The sequence below is a fragment of the Haliotis rufescens genome, unplaced genomic scaffold (genome assembly GCF_023055435.1).
Source record: "Haliotis rufescens isolate VD_foot unplaced genomic scaffold, xgHalRufe1.0.p SCAF_80, whole genome shotgun sequence".
NCBI classification, from domain to species: Eukaryota; Metazoa; Mollusca; class Gastropoda; order Lepetellida; family Haliotidae; genus Haliotis; species Haliotis rufescens.
In genome coordinates this window covers 575,642-594,798 of record NW_025964373.1, presented here as the reverse complement: position 1 = coordinate 594,798, position 19,157 = coordinate 575,642, and the positions used below count along the sequence as shown (strand labels likewise).

Below are 19,157 nucleotides of genomic sequence, written 5' to 3'. Positions count from 1 at the left end.
TGCTCTATAGCATGTTCATAAAAGCTCTGAAGGTAGAATCGTTCATCATTAGGTATATGTCATTTTAGTTTGTTTTCAAATTTATTGCAAAATTAAATTAAAGTTAATAACATTTATATTAAGGCAGTTGCAGCTTCACGGTAATTAACAAAACTTTGCAAATAAAGGGAGATCACTCTTCACTTCAACTCAGCTTACCCCAAAATCAAAGGAAACTCTTTTTTTCTGCGAAGACAAGAACAACATGTGACATCAACAACTGACAAAACAACATTCACCACCACAACACTTGCTGTGTAGACATGGTATAAAAAATGTTAACACATAGCATGTAGAATAGTGCATAGACAAGAGACTAGATTGTCCATATCCTATATCATCATGGTTAAATTACACACATATGTATATGCAAAGTAGGAAATACTAGCTTTCCTGCATAAGATTTATAACAGATGACTGGCTGAATGCATACATTGTTTACATGCAAGGATTTAGCTGAAGGTTTTCATGTTGCATTCAAGGAATCCTCATATCGGGGTATATGGAAAATGCATTTTCAAATATAAACTACAATGTTTGAAAAACAAACACAAAACTCTTATCCTGTAAATAATCAAGTCTGGATCAGACAATCCAGGAATTAATATTACGAGCAACACGGTCGGTCTGATAAACAAGAAAAGGTGTCAGAGACAATTTGATTTGGTACAAATTTATCTATCATAGACTGACACACATTGCTGCAGACTGGCCTCGGCGTGCCATGTCACACCCTGTACAAGAGCTGAATCTTGCATTATTTACCAGTCTAGAACACAAGCTTCCTCTAGTATAGACTGATATTGTAACCAGTACATTGACAAGGCTACAAATCACTCTCATTATCTGGCGCGGTTTACTGTCAGCTGACCCATGCTGACCTCCCACACTTGATCAATGACCAAAGCGACCATTACCACTGACCACAACTAACAAAGTAGGTGACACTGACAGGTACATCATGAGGTAGGTATATAACTGCCCCCCTGCAGTTACCTCCCTTACATATAGCTGGATGTCCAACATTAATGTTCCATGTATCTAGGCTGTCCCTACATGAACAAGACTAATCTACTATAGGTCAGTGACATTTCACCCAGATCAAATCTACACACTAACATCAAACAGGGAAATATCATATCAACTGTGTTCATACTATCATTGAGAACGTTGAGACTTTATTAACGTTTTGGAGTATATACTTATTCCTTCACCTGATGAAGGAGTAGGTAAATCCTCTGAAACGTTTTTCTCATGATAAAGAAGTTGACATCCATAAATTCTCTTCCTTACGACATTTACTGTTGTCATGACATTTCGTGGACTCGGCTACTTTCTGTTTCAGTTAATGGTGGCAGTGAAATGTAGGCCTGTTTCTACATAAGCATCTTGCTCTGTTAGTGCAGGTCTTCCCCGTGACTTGCTGTGAGCCAGCTTGCGATGCATTTTCTCAAACACAATAAACAATGTGGAGAAACACAATATCTTTGGTGATTCTACATTTGTTCACATTATCAGGTGCTTTCTATCAACAGGTAATTTCTACCTTTTCACATTACAAGGCGTTATCTATCAACAGGTAATTTTATCTGTTCAAATCACCAGGTGTTTTCTATCAACAGGTAATTTCTGCCTGTTCAAATCACCAGGTGTTTTCAATCAACAGGTAATTTCTGCCTGTTCAAATCACCAGGTGTTTTCTATCAACAGGTAATTTCTGCCTGTTCAAATCACCAGGTGTTTTCTATCAACAGGTAATTTCTGCCTGTTCACATAATCAGGTGTTTTCTATCAACAGGTAATTTCTGCCTGTTCACATAATCAGGTGTTTTCTATCAACAGGTAATTTTAACTGTTCACATTATCAGGTGTTCTCTATCAACAGGTAATTTTAACTGTTTACATAATCAGGTGTTTCTCATCAAACGGTAATTTTAACTGTTCACATTATCAGGTGTTCTGTATCAACAGGTAATTTTTACTGTTCACATTATCAGGTGCTTTCTATCAACAGGTAATTTCTACCTTTTCACATTACAAGGCGTTATCTATCAACAGGTAATTTTACCTGTTCACATTATCAGCAAAAAATAAATAACTGAAAAACACATCATGATCTTAATAACTGGATCTGAAATTGATTATTGGATCCAATGCATTAATGCATATTTCTGTTTGTCCTATGAAAGACACCCAAGCAACTCCTAAAGCCTACATTCTCCTCCCTCTCAGACCCAGTCACTGAGCAAACACTCACAAGTAGCACTTATCATAATGAGTGACTAAAACCTTGCTTCTCACCATAATCTCAAAAGGGCCAGTATTGCACCTTGTAAAACAGGAGGTGTTAAAACAAAGCCCTATACATTGTGATTCTTTTCATTTCTGGCTGTCAGCCAATATTTCGTGTTATCACATGGGAATATTTCCCTTTGATGAGTTTTACTCTCAACCGGCATGGAAAGGTTATGTACTTAATGTGGGGTGATGCTCGTCAATAATTCACATTTCAATCAATGGTTTCCCAGCAAGTAGCACAAGGATAACCTGTCTTTGCCATACATTAATGACATGTTCATACCGTGTGTTGGATTATTTGCATAATCTATTGCAGGAGTGATGGTGAATTATTGACAGTTTTAGAACACCATCCAATTTACCTGAAAGCATATTCAAAATGGACTCCATGTATATTTGCCAACCAAACCAATTGTGTTGTCAAAGGTGTAAACACAGGAAAATGCTTGTTTGCTATTGTAAAACTGTTTTTACACATGTACAGTTTGTTTTCATTGTTATACTTTTAAGTTCTTACTTACATTTACTCATTATGTCACATGCAGAGCTGTGCAACCATTAGGTACTGGAACTTTAGCATAGTCTTAAACTTTTTCCATTATCATAATAATCAATTGATTTGCTCCAAGCTTTTTTATTATTTAAAAAAACTGGTATTGTTAAATTATTATCATTATTATTAACATTAGAGGTGAAAGCGGAGTAGGTAGGCGAGCAAGTGCCAGGTGCAAAGATTGTATCCCGCAAGTGCCCGGGTTTTTATTCAGCCTTGGGGCCAACCATGCTAACAGGTCTTGACAGTGTTGTCACAACCCCCAGCATACAGTACATCCACCCTGTGCACTCAAGAGAACCCACTTGTCTGATGGTAGATGACCGGATGGTGGAAACACAAATACGTACATACACACGAAACACAAGTGTCTAAACGTGTGGTGTCACCCTGGGCAAGTGAGTTAGTTCTAATGTGCCTCTGTTCACCCAGCAAGGAGTGAGTGAGTGAATATGGTTTTACGCCGCTTTTAGCAATATTCCAGCAATATCACGGCGGGGGACACCAGAAATGGGCTTCACACATTGTACCCATGTCGGGAATCGAACCCGGGTCTTCGGCGTGACGAGCGAACGCTTTAACCACTAGGCTACCCGACCCGCCCTCACCCAGCAGGGAATGGGTACCCAATATGTGAGGTGGGTGTAAAAAAAAACAGACACCCATAGGCAGCTTGGATTGTATACTCCCCAGGGAGTTGAGAATGATAACTGGAATGCAAACAGATCCACTGGTTCAGGGAACAAATAAAACCACATTTGAGCAGCTACTTGTGCCTGGATACCTGGGGTATATAAATGTATAATATAATAATTGTCAATATCATATTCATCATTATGTAGTTTATCATACTTAAATCATACACAGGCATTCACAGGTAGAGGGTTTCAAGGACAAGTGAAACAGGTCATCATGACTCATTCTAACCTGCAATTCAACCATCCATCATGTACATTTCATCCTAATCCTATTACACTAATCCACTTTGTCCACAGTCAGCGCAGGTACACTTGCCAGCTTGCAAGTCTCGGGCTATCAGTTAGGATTAATCTTTGCAAGGACAGCAAGTCCCTGAAGCCATATAAGTTAACATCACCAGCAGTGGGTGGAGCTAAGAAACACAACGACCTCAGCCTATATTTTAAAACAGGTATTTATAGTCTCAGCTATGTACTATTAGGTTCTCCCACCCACTACACCAATGACAGATGATGCAAAGGCTAGGGGATCATCAGGATTCATTGAGTGACGGCCTGAATCTACACGTACACTAGGAATGCATCACTTACTGGGGCTAAACAGCAAATTTCAAGTCTATCAATTTCAAATGTCAGTTTCATGACTTATTATAAACTGATAAACATGAAAACGGGTTGTTTCCTTTTAATATTCCATTTTCTATAAGTGCTCTCATGGGATATATTTACAGCTGTTCATGTGTAAATACATTGGACATATCTAACTAGTACACAGCTATTTCTGGACTAGCGGTTTATGTCAAGTACTACATTTTGGGTAAAAACATGAGTTTCACATGTTTCTGCCACCTCGGACAAGTGGCGGAGTCTAATCCGGCTGGTGACAGTTTAGTACAGGAAGTGTTAATGTCGATTCAATACCGAAACAAAACACTGAAATTTACCCACCGGTTACAGCCCCTAGTGGACATTTTTTTAGGACAAATGAAGTAATATTTAACAATTAACACAAACAAATGCAAAGACTACTTCAAAGTGAATCGTGAGCTAGATGAGTGAGTGAGTGAGTGAGTATGGTTTTACGCCGCTTTTAGCAATATTCAAGCAATATCACGGCGGGGGACACCAGAAATGGGCTTCACACATTGTACCCATGTCGGGAATCGAACCCGGGTCTTCGGCGTGACGAGAGAACGCTTTAACCACTAGGCTACCCGACCACCCATGAGCTAGATGAACTTAGCCACGGAGGTCTACATCACTTCATCACCACGGGCACGCAATGAACTCCTTGAAATGAGCACTAATGAACACTGTCACTGGAGAAGATTCAAGTAGAAGTCAGAGGAACAGTTAAATTGGCCCCGAATGGTACCAATAAATACAACACTAGCTTTCATAAGTGAAAAGGACATTAATAAATTGACCAGTTCTCATCCAATAAACCTGACACGTTAATGGAGAATCCTCTGGTGCCCACCCATCAAGTCTTGTACATCGCTGCTGCCAATCACGAGGGGAAACACCAGCTATTGGGCCAGAAACAAACATGGCCCTTAATGTAGGCTTGGTAAGGCTCTTAATGTTTTAATGCATGGTGCAGAATTTGATGATCAAACTGCAGCACATGATATAGTCATATTTGTATGGTCCTGGGTATGACTCAAGATGATAATGTGAAGCCCTCGCAACGTTGTCATGGGAAGGATCAATATTGAATCATCCGGAATTACAGCACCATAATTTCTCCTAAATGTCTTTAAATTCTTGTCAAATGTGATAAATACTGTGTTTCCCAAAGAATCAACACAAATGTATCGAAGGAGATTATCAGAAGATAAGTGGCCCTCAGGATCTTCAGGCTTTGGTAACAGAAAAGTTTGTATTGTATCTAAGGACCCGAAAATATACTACTCAGAAAAAGTTAAGGACCACCCAATTATTCATTTTAACTACAGTAATATGAAACAATGAGGTGGTCCTTAACTTATTTGAAGCAGTATTAACTGTATATGAAAGTTGTACCATTAGTGCTAAGAAAGGTCTCTTTGGCTGTAAATAAGAAAGCATGGATAACAACTTCTGGTGTAGTGCATTCAGGGACATTTTGATGGAGACTCCTACACCTTTCAAGCTAAAGCTTTGACTGGAATCCTTAAACTGGAATGTCTGAACGATGAAATAAGAAAGGGGAAATTCTGTCACCCAAGGAACAAGCTGTAAAGTGGGAGAGGAAGAGATGAAAACAGCCTTATCCATCTGTGTGGGATGTCAAACTGTGTTTTTATGTTAATAGCGATGGTGATCTAAAACATATCCTGCAAGTCACCTTTGGGATACACAGCTGGGAGGGGATGCTTGGATTTTTATTGGGGCATTAATGGCACCTACAAGATAGGGAAATAGTTCAAAACAGTTTACCCCTGGGAGTGGATGGAAGGGTGGCCTTCCCATGAAGAGATCATCAACTCTAGCTGTAAGTTTACACTGGCTATCAGATATGGATAATCTGGCCATGGTTCTGATGCCCTGTAAACACAGATTGCTCCCATACCAGCTACAGCACTCCATCTGTTGTACCAGCTTAGGGCCAGCTCATGAAACAGGTATCTTGAGTCAGACCAGGTCTCGGCGTTGTGCAACAAGGCTGGTCTAGGGTGTTTTCATTGCCGAAAATCATTAGCTGTAATTTTCTGGATAATTTAGATCATACTTTACCTTGCAACATGTGGGAAGGTTTAAGGTCTGTTCTGACAGATTATAATTGCACAGAAAGAATTTCAGTTACTATCAATTATTTAATTTCAGCATTGATGAGAAAGAGCTATGCCTATGTTTCAGAGCTGATTGGCCTCGACTTTCTTAATGGTTAAGGATGTTTTGAAGAAGCACTGAGGACGATCAGTCGGCATTAATTAGAAACAGTAGCTTGTACATCACCCCACAAGGACTTTGATAACGTACACCGCAGAAATGTGTCCTGTGTGCAGCAATTCATAGTGAGCAGCACAATTCTAGATACATTCGTTCAACAAACAACTCACTTCAATTAATATTATTAATATATATACACATAACCTATCATCACTGCCCATATTGTCACAAGGTTGAAATGGAGGCATAAGGATATTTGTGAATGATAACATGATAGAAATTACAATCAAGAATCAACACGTGAAAAAATGTCTATTGAATAATTATCCCACAAATATTTCAATGAATTCCAGGATGCATGAATTCTGAATGCATTTTGCCAGCTCCAATGTGATGTAATCAATGGCCAGTCATCCATCAGCTGCAGCAGGCAGAGCCCCTATGAATCATGCTGCTCCAGAGTCACTCTCACATGACTCATGTACGTCCAGATTGATAAAGCAAATATTTCTCTAATGTCAATTTTAGACCCACATGTCAAACTTTGAACTGAAAGATTAACGTGTGTCAGTTTCACATTTCACTCCATGGTTTGTTTATTATGTCACTGTGATAGCTTCCAGTAGAGGCATAAATAGCCAACTGTAGAGACTGACCTGTAACTGACGAGTGCCTCACTGTTGTAAAGGTACAACCTATTGTACCTTATAAGGGTTTTCAGTTGGTAGTGAATTACCATTCATTGTTGTTGTTTTTACAACGGGACCAAAATTCATTTCCCTAGACCGAGACAGATTTTAAAAATGTCTGGTATTTGTAAAATACATCTAAATAATACATCCTCATCAACAGATAACATCAAAAGACAGGACGACATCCTGAGCTGTCAGCATATCCTGTGTTGGCCATTTCATGTGGGTTTCATGTGGATTTCAAAATGTACGACATCTGACCTATATGACTAGCTAGGCAGCACGGCCATCAAGCCACATCTGTTCATGCTGGGTACATTTAGTACATACATCCAGGGACAATTGATTCTGTGTACATTCAATACAACCAGTGAATAATGTATAGATATACCAGGCAATGTGGTTTAACCACATCATGCAAAGTGGAGATGCTGAATGTAGGCACTGCAAACTCATCAGCAGCCGAGGTGCAACAGGTGCTATTTTTATGTGAAATTATTTTAAAATTATTGAGGCTATTTCAGTTCTGTGACACATTTTTATTTCAAATTAATATTTTGGATACCATTATGAGTCATCTAATGTAGCTGTCAATACCAAACACACAGTATATTTCTCCAAATGTGTATTAATCTTGAAATCAGTTTTTGTATGAACCTACTACAAATAAATAAACCTTAGAGTAATCCCCTATAAGAGATAATTCATGGTAATATATATGACAATTAGTGTAAAAAAATCGATAACCTGTTCAGATACCTGATACCAATAACACATGTTTAAAGGCCACTCATTTCAGATCATAATTCACAAGTTAACTGCATTTTATTCTAATATTTATAAATATAATCTTATGAAAGTGGCATATATCCAAACGTCATATTTGAAACGCTATTATTCGATCATGCATATCGATGCACTTTGAATCAGTATTTTGAGCGGGCGATCAACACCTGGCGCACCTGTCCGAGTGCACACCCCTTTGTTGTCAATTTCATTTGCCCCAGTCGGCAAACTTCAAAGGGCTGACTATGCGATTGTCAACTGTTCAACTTATTACTTGTAGAGTGTATACGACATGTATATTGGGCCAACACACCCACACCTGAACTGTGCACTACCTCCAGACGGATCACCTGCATGACATAACTGAACACAAGCATACACGGACATGCTTCAGTGACTGTCAGCCCTCAAGGTGTGCGGGCGCCATGTTTTCAACCGGCTCTTGACAAACATATCCGCGAAAGACAATCGTGAAAAGTTGTTTGCAATTTTCACACCTCTTAATAAAACGTGCATATGAACGTGCTTGCTGTAATTCTTAACAAGCTCTACATTTTGAGAGAAAAAAAAATCAAAATTGTTTCCGATTCACCTACCTCCCCTTCGAGAGTGCCATCAGTTCCCACCTCCGGCGCTAAAGTCGTCATTGCTGATTTGGCGGTGCAATTCAGTCATCAACTCGGACAAAACTTTGTCCTAATCGAAATCGAAATCCACACAAGGCTTCGGTAAGAGTAAAGGTCCTTTTTGCGGCCCAGACAGTGCTGACTTTCAGCTAAGCTCACGGCAGCTAGGCCTCTGTAACGTAAATGGCGGTAGTAGAGCAGATAGTACGGACGATCCCATTGGCTAGCGAGGGGGGAGAACCTGCCGAAGGGAATTCCCTCAGTCGTGAAAGCCTGTCAAAAGGGACTGATGTGTGCTCGCTTCCCGACATCAAACGTAACGGAACTTGTATGGGGGCGCGGGGCAACTCAATTGAACAATTCAGAATGGAAGGACAGGAAACTGACAATTTATTCACGCGAAACAACGTGGTCACGATGAAGATCACATTTGCTGAGATCGCTCCATTGGGTGGTGTGAGACTGGTTATACATGTGCATTAACCGTTGGTGCATTCTTTCACACATCCTGTGCTTATTTTCTGCAATATTTCATACACACTCTAGTCCAGTTAATGTGTTCCGTAATAACTTAGGTACATTTTCCATTCCAGATGCAATGCTATTTTGCTTACTTTTACATTTTTAAGATAGTTTACTTTGACATATTGAAATTGCAATTGATCAATTCTAATTATGTGAGATATTGCGAATGTTTTGTAACAACTTCTGTCTTTATTGGATAATCACTCAGTAAGCTAAACTATGTAGTCAGTCAGAAGTACCCGGTAAATGTTATATGGCTACACGTCTATAAAAGTAGACAACTACCTCGACAAGCCTCGACAAATTGATTTGCGTTGATATTGTTCATATGAAAAGCACGAGGCTAAGATACCATATACCAAAAAATAAATAAGTGGAGTAGAATTTGAGGCAGTTTTAATTGGCTAGCGCTTTTAACTAATCAGTTATGGCCTAATGAGACTCATACGTAGTATGAGTTGAAAGCGTCAGCCAATTAAAACTGTTAAATATTTTTTGCTATGTTGTGCCTGAGAGTTAGAGCTGTACTGTGCTTTATATATATATATATATATATATATATATATATATATATAGAGAGAGAGAGAGAGAGAGAGAGAGAGAGAGTGAGTGTGTGTGTGTGTGTTTGCGTGCGTGTGCGTGTGCTTGTGTGTGTGTGTGTGTGTGTGTGTGTGTGTGTCTGGTACAATACGATGGCTGGTAAAAAGGCTTTAAGTCTGACTAATTTTCAACTATGGGCCATAACAAAATGAACTTGTCAATGTAGTACATTGTTTGAGTAGTTCATTGCAAGTGTATTTGTTCTGTCGAGGCCGTTTGTATATTAGTGACAGCCAGTTGAACGTGATAGGGGTCCAACGGGACACTGAAATGGAAGAGAAAGAGTACCGAGCTGTCATCAAGTTTTTGACTTAAGAGAAAAGTACACCCCAAGAAATTCAGGACGGCATGTCACTTGCGCATGAGAATAAGCGCCCTAGTTTATAGCTATTCCACTGTTAAACTTTGGGAGAACAAGCCTTGATGATGACCCTACGTCTGGACGTCCATCAACTTCCACCAATGCAGATTGAATCAAGGAGATAGAAAACCTTATACTGTCAGATAGACATATTACCATTGCTGAACTTGTGAAAATTAACTTAATAATCTTATTTGCCCTCCCTGTCAAAAAGAGTTAACTACGGCCTTGGACCTGGCACCAAGTGATTTATCTCCACCTGTTTCCTAAACTGAAAGAACACCTTCATGGAAACCGCTATGACGACAACGATGAACTCAAAGCTACCGTGAATGGGTATTTCAGGGTGGCTTCAGAAAACATCTTCCTGACTGGAATTGAAAAGCTTCACTATCGATATGAGAAGTGTATTGAAAAGCAGGGAGATTATGTTGAAAAATAAAATTAAAAACACTTTCACAAATATCGGTTTGGTTTGTTAGGCTTTGGACAGCCCTCGTACATTATTTAATACAGACAGTCCTGAGATATGTTTTGACGTCACAGTAGAAGGTGACGTCATGTCGTTATTATCATCCCTCCACAGTTTCTCACTACGACGCTACTTATCTACATGTATTTATTAATGAGGGATAATAATCATAATCCGTTAATGTCTTTCATATCTCCCGCGTGAAAAACGAAAATTGCTGACGCTTGTTTCGTAAAATCAGTATGCTACACACACTCATGTAAAGTAATAAACTATATATATTTTTTTACGTTACGGAAGAGGGGGGTCTCCGGATTTTAACGATCAAACAAAGCGGGGTTTCACGGTATGCAATTCTTCTATTGTAATGGTTGCGCGTTCAAGGACTCTACACTTCGTGCAAGTCTCGAGCAAGTCAATAATCTTTCGTATGTGCTTCAGTCTGCTTCTCATTTAACTAAGTGAACGCCTACACGAGGACTGAAATAGATAAGTAATGTTGATACTGGAAATGACATTCTCGAAATGATACGAGCGGATACAATTTTAAAGTATAATGCCTAGCTGTAGGTTATTGGTCTCTATGGAAACAGCAACACTTATATGTGTTGCACAGTGAAAGAAAGTAATACCACCAGTGTATTGTTCACGATATATCACGCCTAGGGCAATCAGTTTCATGCGAATCATATACATACACTCCACGCGGAAACCTTCCTTGATATACTTCGTACTTTTCTTCCGGTAACATCACATGTTTGTTTTAACTTCCCATTCCAATCCAAACAACGTCTGTCATACAGACCCTTAAAGAAGTATATTCAATACAGCCGACGCAAGACTATAATATTTGGCAAGTCTAGCTTACTGCAGTATCTGAAAATGAAAACCTCTCAGGGCTCCTTTTTATTATATTTTATAACTATAATTTAACAACTGGTTTTTTTAATGTAAAATAGTTCATTTCGCAGACTAGATGTTAGTCTACCTTCAATGCCTAGTTATTATACCGCTGACGTTTCTGTTTTTATAGTAATGTAATTAAGCTACTAAAACTACTACCACTACTGCTGCTGGCGCTGCTACTGGTACTATTACTACCATCATCACATCACAATTACCACCACCACCACCTTCACCACTACTACTACTACTACTAATACTACTGCTACTACTACTACTACTGACCCGTGAAGATCCGGATTAGAATTGGTCTTCAGCAACCCATGCTTGCCATAAAAGGCGACTATGCTTGTCGTAAGAGGCGACTAACGGGATCGAGTGGTCAGACTCGCTGACTTGGTTGGCATGTCATATCCCAATTGCTAGGATCGATGCTCATGATATCAATCACTGGATTGTCTGGTCCAGACTCGATTATTTACAGATCGCCGCCATATATAGCTGGAATATTGCCGAGTGCGACGTTATACAACAAACAAACTACTACTACTACTACTACTACTACTACTACTACTACTCACTGCTACTAGCTATTACTACTTCTGTTACGTATGTAGCTACTATTCTCTTCTGCTGCTACAAACTCTGTACTGCTTAATGTTATTATTTCTACTATGACGGAACTTCTGTTCCACCATAGCTCCCCGCGTCCAGTGCATACTATGGTCGCGTGAACTACACTAGCAATGGGAGTGAGTTGGCACCTTCTCCCACAGACTACTGCACTCCGAGTTGACTGTACAAGTATATATAGCTCCGACTCCTATATCGAGAGGACGTATTGTTTTACAAGTCTTCCAAACTTCACGGTCAACTTTTTTTATTCTGGTGCCTGCATCGTCTACACGTGCTGATCCCATCCAGGTGAAGTGAGTTTACACGTGCACGTGCGTAACATATTACTTCCGTTTCCGCGTTAGCTGACGTATAAAGTGTATACATGTGTTTTGAACCAATTGGTATCTTGAGCATGGCGGCTATACCTCACTACCTCTGTCTGTTAGCTGACAGTAGAATGTATGTGGGTTAACCCTTGCTCAACCCTGCTGTTTCGTTTTCTTTCAAATGCACGCTACCTCGGTGATAACCAAGACTCCAACAACATAGCCTCGAACAGAAGATTAGAACGCTTGACTGACCCGTGAAGATCCTGGTTAGAAGTTGTCTTTCAGCAACCCATGCTTGTCGTAAGAGGCGACTAACGGGATCGGGTGGCCGGGGGGGCTGACTTGGTTGATGCATGTCATTGTATCCCAGTTCCGTACACCAATGCTCATGATATCAATCACTGGATTGTCTGGTCCAGACTCGATTATTTACAGACCGCTGTCATATACTGGAATATTGCTGAGTGCGGCGTTAAACAACAAAGAAACTAAACAAAAAAACATTATATAGCCTACGGCGGAAGGACACAAAGCCCGCGAGTGCGGCGTTAAAATACAAACAAACATACAAACTCTTAAATACTCTTGTTAGTGCTCGAAAGCTGTTTGTCAGTAATGACAATGCTGTCGGGAGGTCTACCATCCAGAAAGTAACAAAAAAAACATCTGTACTAGCGTCAAATAAGCTCCGCATCATGTATCCCCCATATGGGGAATCGAACCTAGGCTTCCGGCGTGACCAGTCAAGGCTTTAACCACGAAACTACGCGACCGCCCGGGAGATGGGTGATAAACATATGTTCCAGTAATAGGAAAACATGTCAGGTTATACTCCCTACAGTATAAACAATGATATTCACTTGACGTCCTGGCAATATGTGAAGAGGGAATAGGAAAACATGTCAGGTTATACTCCCTACAGTATAAACAATGATATTCACTTGACGTCCTGGCAATATGTGAAGAGGGAATAGGAAAACATGTCAGGTTATACTCCCTACAGTATAAACAATGATATTCACTTGACGTCCTGGCAATATGTGAAGAGGGAATAGGAAAACATGTCAGGTTATACTCCCTACAGTATAAACAATGATATTCACTTGACGTCCTGGCAATATGTGAAGAGGGAATAGGAAAACATGTCAGGTTATACTCCCTACAGTATAAACAATGATATTCACTTGACGTCCTGGCAATACGTGAAGAGGGTCCAAACACACATCACAGTAAGGCAGCGGAGTTCACCAAGAGTGGGCTAAAGTCACGTGTCCATGCTGTGATGGCTATATGGGACCGGGAAGTGGCAGTGTCGTCTTGGTCAGGGGCATTCTGAGTCATTGCAATTCGTCATTGATGAAGCTGTCAATCACTGATTTGTGTTGCCCGGATCGTACCGCGCCTCGTCATGTAACTTAAATAATGCTGATTGCGGCATAAAAAACACTAATGTATTCATTGATGCACTCACTTGCTCGCTCAAACAACTATTTTACTATTTTACACGCGTCAAATCATATCCCTGATCCTGTTTAATGAAAAAAGAGCAAAATTGCAATGGAACTGCTCTTTTGAGCACGTGGTTACACGATATGTCTCGCCCCGCCTCCAACCTCAGAGGAGGTGCGTTATTTACTCTGACATTTCACTTTGTTGCGTTAAAGCGGTGTAAGTCTAGTGCATAGCATGTAATGGCATAGGTGTGCCCTGTCTTACATATACTGTCAGTCAAGTCTTAATTCGTATGAAGGTCACTGGGCCTCATACAGCGAGAGTGCATATAGATACACATTACAATATTACATACTGGATTACGCTAAAGCTTCACATGTGTTCAACACCTCGTGTTTATTGTGTACTCGGTGACGAACTACTATGTGTATCTGAAAACATAAAATCGATATCTGCCGGAACTACTTTCAGTCTGCCTCAATGACACTATGGCCTTCAGAATATCGGATCAGTAACAAAATGCATAATATATGGAATATTTGTCTTTTCTTGTCAAACAGGTTTATCTCATCTCGTGAAAAAAAGGAGATGAAATTGTCACTCGTGGCTTCGTGAAGAGAGTCACTGGGCTCCCTTTTATTATATTTTTATTAAGATAACTGAACAACTGTTTTTTGCTGTACGATATGTTCATTTCAGAGACTAGATGTTAGTCTAGGGTCCATGGCTTCGTGAACCATTAATAAAAATAACACACGCTGAAGATCACTCAAAAAGATAAATAAGCTATTGACACTCTAGTCTAATCATCGTGTATATTCTTCCCAAAACATACTGTATCACTTTCAGAAACGGGTTTTGAGGTGAATAAAATATCAATGATTGTATGATACTGTTAGGGTTGTACGACTCCTTCAGCAAACCTGCATCCTAAAGCCACTGAGGACGCCATACATGGGCTTCGGACATTGTATCTGTGTCGGAATCGAATCCGACATTCGGAACGAAGAACCGACACCATTACAACTACAGACAACCCCACAACCCTGCTTGTGATACGGGTATATATACTTAATGTATTCCATCATACTTCCATCGTCTCTTACTAAATTCACTGGGGTCCCCCGCCGTGATATTGCTGGAATATTGCTAAAAGCCGCGTAAAACCAAACTCAATCACTCACTAATTCACTGAACGAAGCACGAGAAGCCTTGTCGTCAAAGGCGCTGTACTTCTCGATGCAGAGTTGTGTCCCTTGGGCATGCCAGAAACCTGTGATCTTGCGTTCGAATCCCCGATTTGCCCTGATTATGCTTCTAGGTTTGTCAACACCATACCTAACTCGTGGGTTTCACCAAAGTGGTAAACGTCTGAGACTTGCTTCACACAGGCTTTTTCTCCCACATGAGTGAGTGAGTGAGTTGGGTTTTACGTCGCTTTTAGCAATATTCCAGCAATATCACGGCGAGGGACATCAGAAATTGGCTTCACACATTGTACCCGGGAATCGAAACCGGGTCTTCGGCGTGAGCGACTCGATTATTTACAGACCGCCGTCATATAGCTGCAATATTGCTAAGTGCGGCGTTAAACAACAAATAACATAACCTAATAACTGATCGGTTCCCAATAATACACCCGATATGATACTTGGCACGTTGGTTTTACTGACGTGGCAACCGTAGTGTAGTGGACAGAGCGCGTGCCCGGAGAACGTCGGTGGGTGTTACCCTGCAGGGCGCTCGGCATTGAGGGGGAAACACACCGCGATTCACGCGCGTGCCATCTTCCCGAGGCAAGTGAGATAACTGACTATAAAAGTGGAAACTGGACTTTTAAAGTCAGTTAACTCTCTTGCCTTTGGGCACGCCTGAAACCTATGATTGTGGGTTCGAATCCCGGTTTGCCCCGATTATGATTCTAGGTTTGTCAGCACCATACCCGTGCTCGTGGGTTTTACCAACGTGGTAAACGTCTTAGATCTGCATCACTTCGGGCTTTCCTCCCACATCAAGCTGACACGCCGTGATATAACTGGAATACTGTTAAAAGTGGCGTTAAGCCCAACGCACTCACTCACTCACTCACTCACTCACTCACCTACCCACCCACCCACTCACTCACTCACTCACTCACGGGTTTTACTCCCCACATGGGTGCAATATGTGACGCCCATTTCTGGTGTCCCCGGCGGGATATCGCTGGAATATTGCGAAAAGCGGCGTTAAACCATACTCATTCACGCACGTGGTAAACGTCTGATACCTGCGTCAATATAAAGACGGACCTCCGTAATATGACTGAACCACTGTTTGAATTTCCCCGAATGCCACAACCCGCCTACAAACTGAACAAAATGTATTCTGTACATCGCCACGGGGATGACGTCAGTGTGTGCCAAACGTGACAAGTTATATTCTGAAGCACCGTTTCCAAAGTTCCCCCGTGTTTTGTATTGATTTCAAACATATTTCGTGACTGTGTAAAATGACCCGTTCCCCAATCACCGATCGCATGTACCCTGCTGCTCAGACACGATAACGCTTTAAATAATGCAGTTTGGTTGTACTTTTCGTTTGTTTAATAACCTATTTGTAAACATGACAGTGCGTGCTGTTGTTGCACCAGTGATGACACTACATCGGTCAAATGCAAAGACGCACACGTAATTCAAAACCAACGTGAATAGAGATGGTCGCTAAAGGTTGTAGATTTCATCATGTATTTCACGCTGCCAATGCAGTTATGCGGATCATTCGCGGGTATCGAGGAATAGAGAACTACGAGCCACTTTGTGCATGTACAGTAAACTACGGTTATAACGAACGCGCTTATGAGGAACTGACGGATATAACGAATTTTATTTTTTGGTCCCGGCCATTTGCTGTATATATGCTTATAACGAACTACGGTTATAACGAACTAAAATTGGCCGTCCCTTTGAGTTCGCTTTAACCGCAGTTTACTGTATAAGCGTGGAGTCAGTATGGAAGGGTGCCGACTGTAGTACGTCCAGTGAACCCTCTTGAATCCACATGGAACCTGTAAAGTCATGGGGAGTAACGAATCGTGGGCATTGTCCGGACGGATCGGTTTCTGGATTAACGAGGTTTGACTGTTTGCAGGATCTCACACAGAAACGGGAACAGGGTAACCCCTTATGCTGGAGCATAGTAATAGTGAGTGAATGGGTTTTTACGCCGCTTTTAGCAAAATTCCAGCAATATCCCGGTGGGGAACACAAGGAATACATGGGCTTCACACATGTGGGAAATCGGACCCGGGCCTTCGGTGTGACTAGAGAACGCTTTAACCACTAGTGCAATGGATGCATTGCACAACATTCCTCCTAATTCGTCATGGTAATCATCGCCATATGTCCAGTTTCCCTGTCCAAGGTCGACCTTTATCCAACTTACGTCCAACTTTTGTTCAACGTAGTTTCAAAACTCTTGCAAACTTGAAGTATGAATAATAGAATGCAGCTAGAGCTCCATACAAATGAGTTGAAAAAGTGCTTCGTCAGCAATAAAGTTAAAAGCGAAATAAGGCAGCAATATAGCACTCTGCGCACAGCATCGATACGGCCGTCTAGTGCATTGTGGTATAGGACCGGGCGTATCAATTATTAACTGATGCATCTGTGATCGATGATAAAGGGCGACGGAGATCCAGCTCGAAGCATTCAGTCCATACATCAAGAAACTTTGGAACCTTTGAGGCAAGCCATTACAAGACGTAACGCCTACATCGGACACAGCTTTCTTTAAATACGTTAGGTTCCGTCAGATCTATGAGACACCTTGCCCTCAGCTCGTCGTTCGAATTCGCAATGTCAGATAATTATCGATGAAGAAATTCACAACAAAAATTCCTTCTCTGAGATATGAGTTTTACTTTGACACGTTCTAGCGAGGCGCTCTTTCCGATGCAGCACGTGCTGATTCCGGTGAGATTTGAAACGATGGACTATTGAAGATAATGGGTTTTAAGGACACAAAAAGCAGGCTGACGAACGGGTTTTGGTCTAAGATACGTTTAGGCAGTGATTGATGCTTGATGGAGCTTGTGATGTGGAGTACAAGGAGGGATTGATTGGGTGGGAGCCCAGCTCGGTCTGGACTGAACTCATGCTTATTCATCATTAGCGAGGAATTACAGGGTCACTGAAATACGCGTAATAGTGTTCCGATTGTTATCACTAAACCAATTTGGGGATGTTTCTTTTCACTTATCGGTGCGGTGGGGTAGCCTAGTGGTTAAAGCGTTCGCTTGTCATGCCGAAGACTTGGGTTCGATTGCCAACGGGTACAATGTGAAAGGCCCATTTCTGGTGTCCCCCGCCATGATATTGCTGGATTACTGCTTAAATGCGCCATAAAACCATACTCACTCACCCCTTTGACTTAATTTCGAAATGAAAAGTAGAATTAGGCGATAAATGATCTTTCAGAAGCCGTATAGGTCTGTGTATAGCATGCAAGATCATCTAGGTCAACTACAAATGAGTTACATATGCTTGTTAGGGGCAAACAAGCTACACCTTCTGGCCCTTGTAGTGGTTGTGGACATGAGACTTGTGGTATGTGCATGCTATAACTAGACAACATCGTTGTTTAATATCAATCTTATGAGCCAGGCGTAGTCAAAGAAAATGGCAAATCCAAAAATACATCCAAAGCGCCACACTGAACTTCCATTGTCTTCTGTAGTGCCCGTTAGTTAGACAATGAAAGGGAGCGACATGATGAGGGGCGTTGTATTTGACAGCCTCTCATTTCACTGTCCAGATGCGAGACGTCAGTCTTCTGTTTTAATACTCATCTATCAAGGGAGGGAAGCGATGTTCTGGCAGACACAAATTTGGGAATTGATTTTGACTTGTTGGCTCAATGGTAGTTGAAATGCGACTTTGTCGCTTCTTCATCCTGTCGGGGGCACTGGACGACATCAATACCGCAGCAACAGTATCCGCGTCAACCGGAATCTCGCGCCAGACGGACAATAATAAAACTTGATCAGATACCAACTGAGGCGATATGTTGGACACCGTGGACATGACGAGTATTAATTCGATGGTGAACACTAAGATGAAACTGGTCATGTATGCCATAGGGCTAAATGGGCCTCCATAGAGCGTGATGCTTGAGAGTTATCTCCCCTTAGGTTCACGGGGTCGTACTGTAATTTGCCATGTGTAAGCCTAATACTCAGATAACGGGACAAAGGTAATTTTGCAGTGGCACTGCACTTACCCCTCGCTGCGCACCTATCGCTTTTCTGCTTAAGACATTAGTAACAGTGTACGGATAATGAGATTTCTAAGCTCC

The 19,157-nt window shown here is 41.1% G+C and overlaps 1 protein-coding gene across 47 annotated transcripts in view; it reads right to left on the bottom strand.

Annotated features, from left to right (window-relative positions):
- Positions 1–8,787, bottom strand: part of LOC124137436 (titin-like) — a 228,112-nt gene extending 219,325 nt beyond the window's left edge. For 39 of the 47 annotated variants that reach the window (XM_048390025.1, XM_048390026.1, XM_048390059.1 and 36 more), the window contains exons 1-2: positions 8,537–8,786; positions 199–225 (exon numbers count right to left, since the gene is read on the bottom strand). In XM_048390025.1, coding sequence (XP_048245982.1) covers positions 199–225; positions 8,537–8,587 — 78 coding nt within the window. In that variant the 5' untranslated portion in view covers positions 8,588–8,786. Of the gene's footprint in view, positions 1–198; positions 226–8,536 lie in introns of all 47 variants that reach the window. The other 8 variants (XM_048390072.1, XM_048390073.1, XM_048390074.1 and 5 more) reach the window with 3 other exon arrangements.
- Between the last annotated feature and the right edge of the window lie 10,370 nt (positions 8,788–19,157).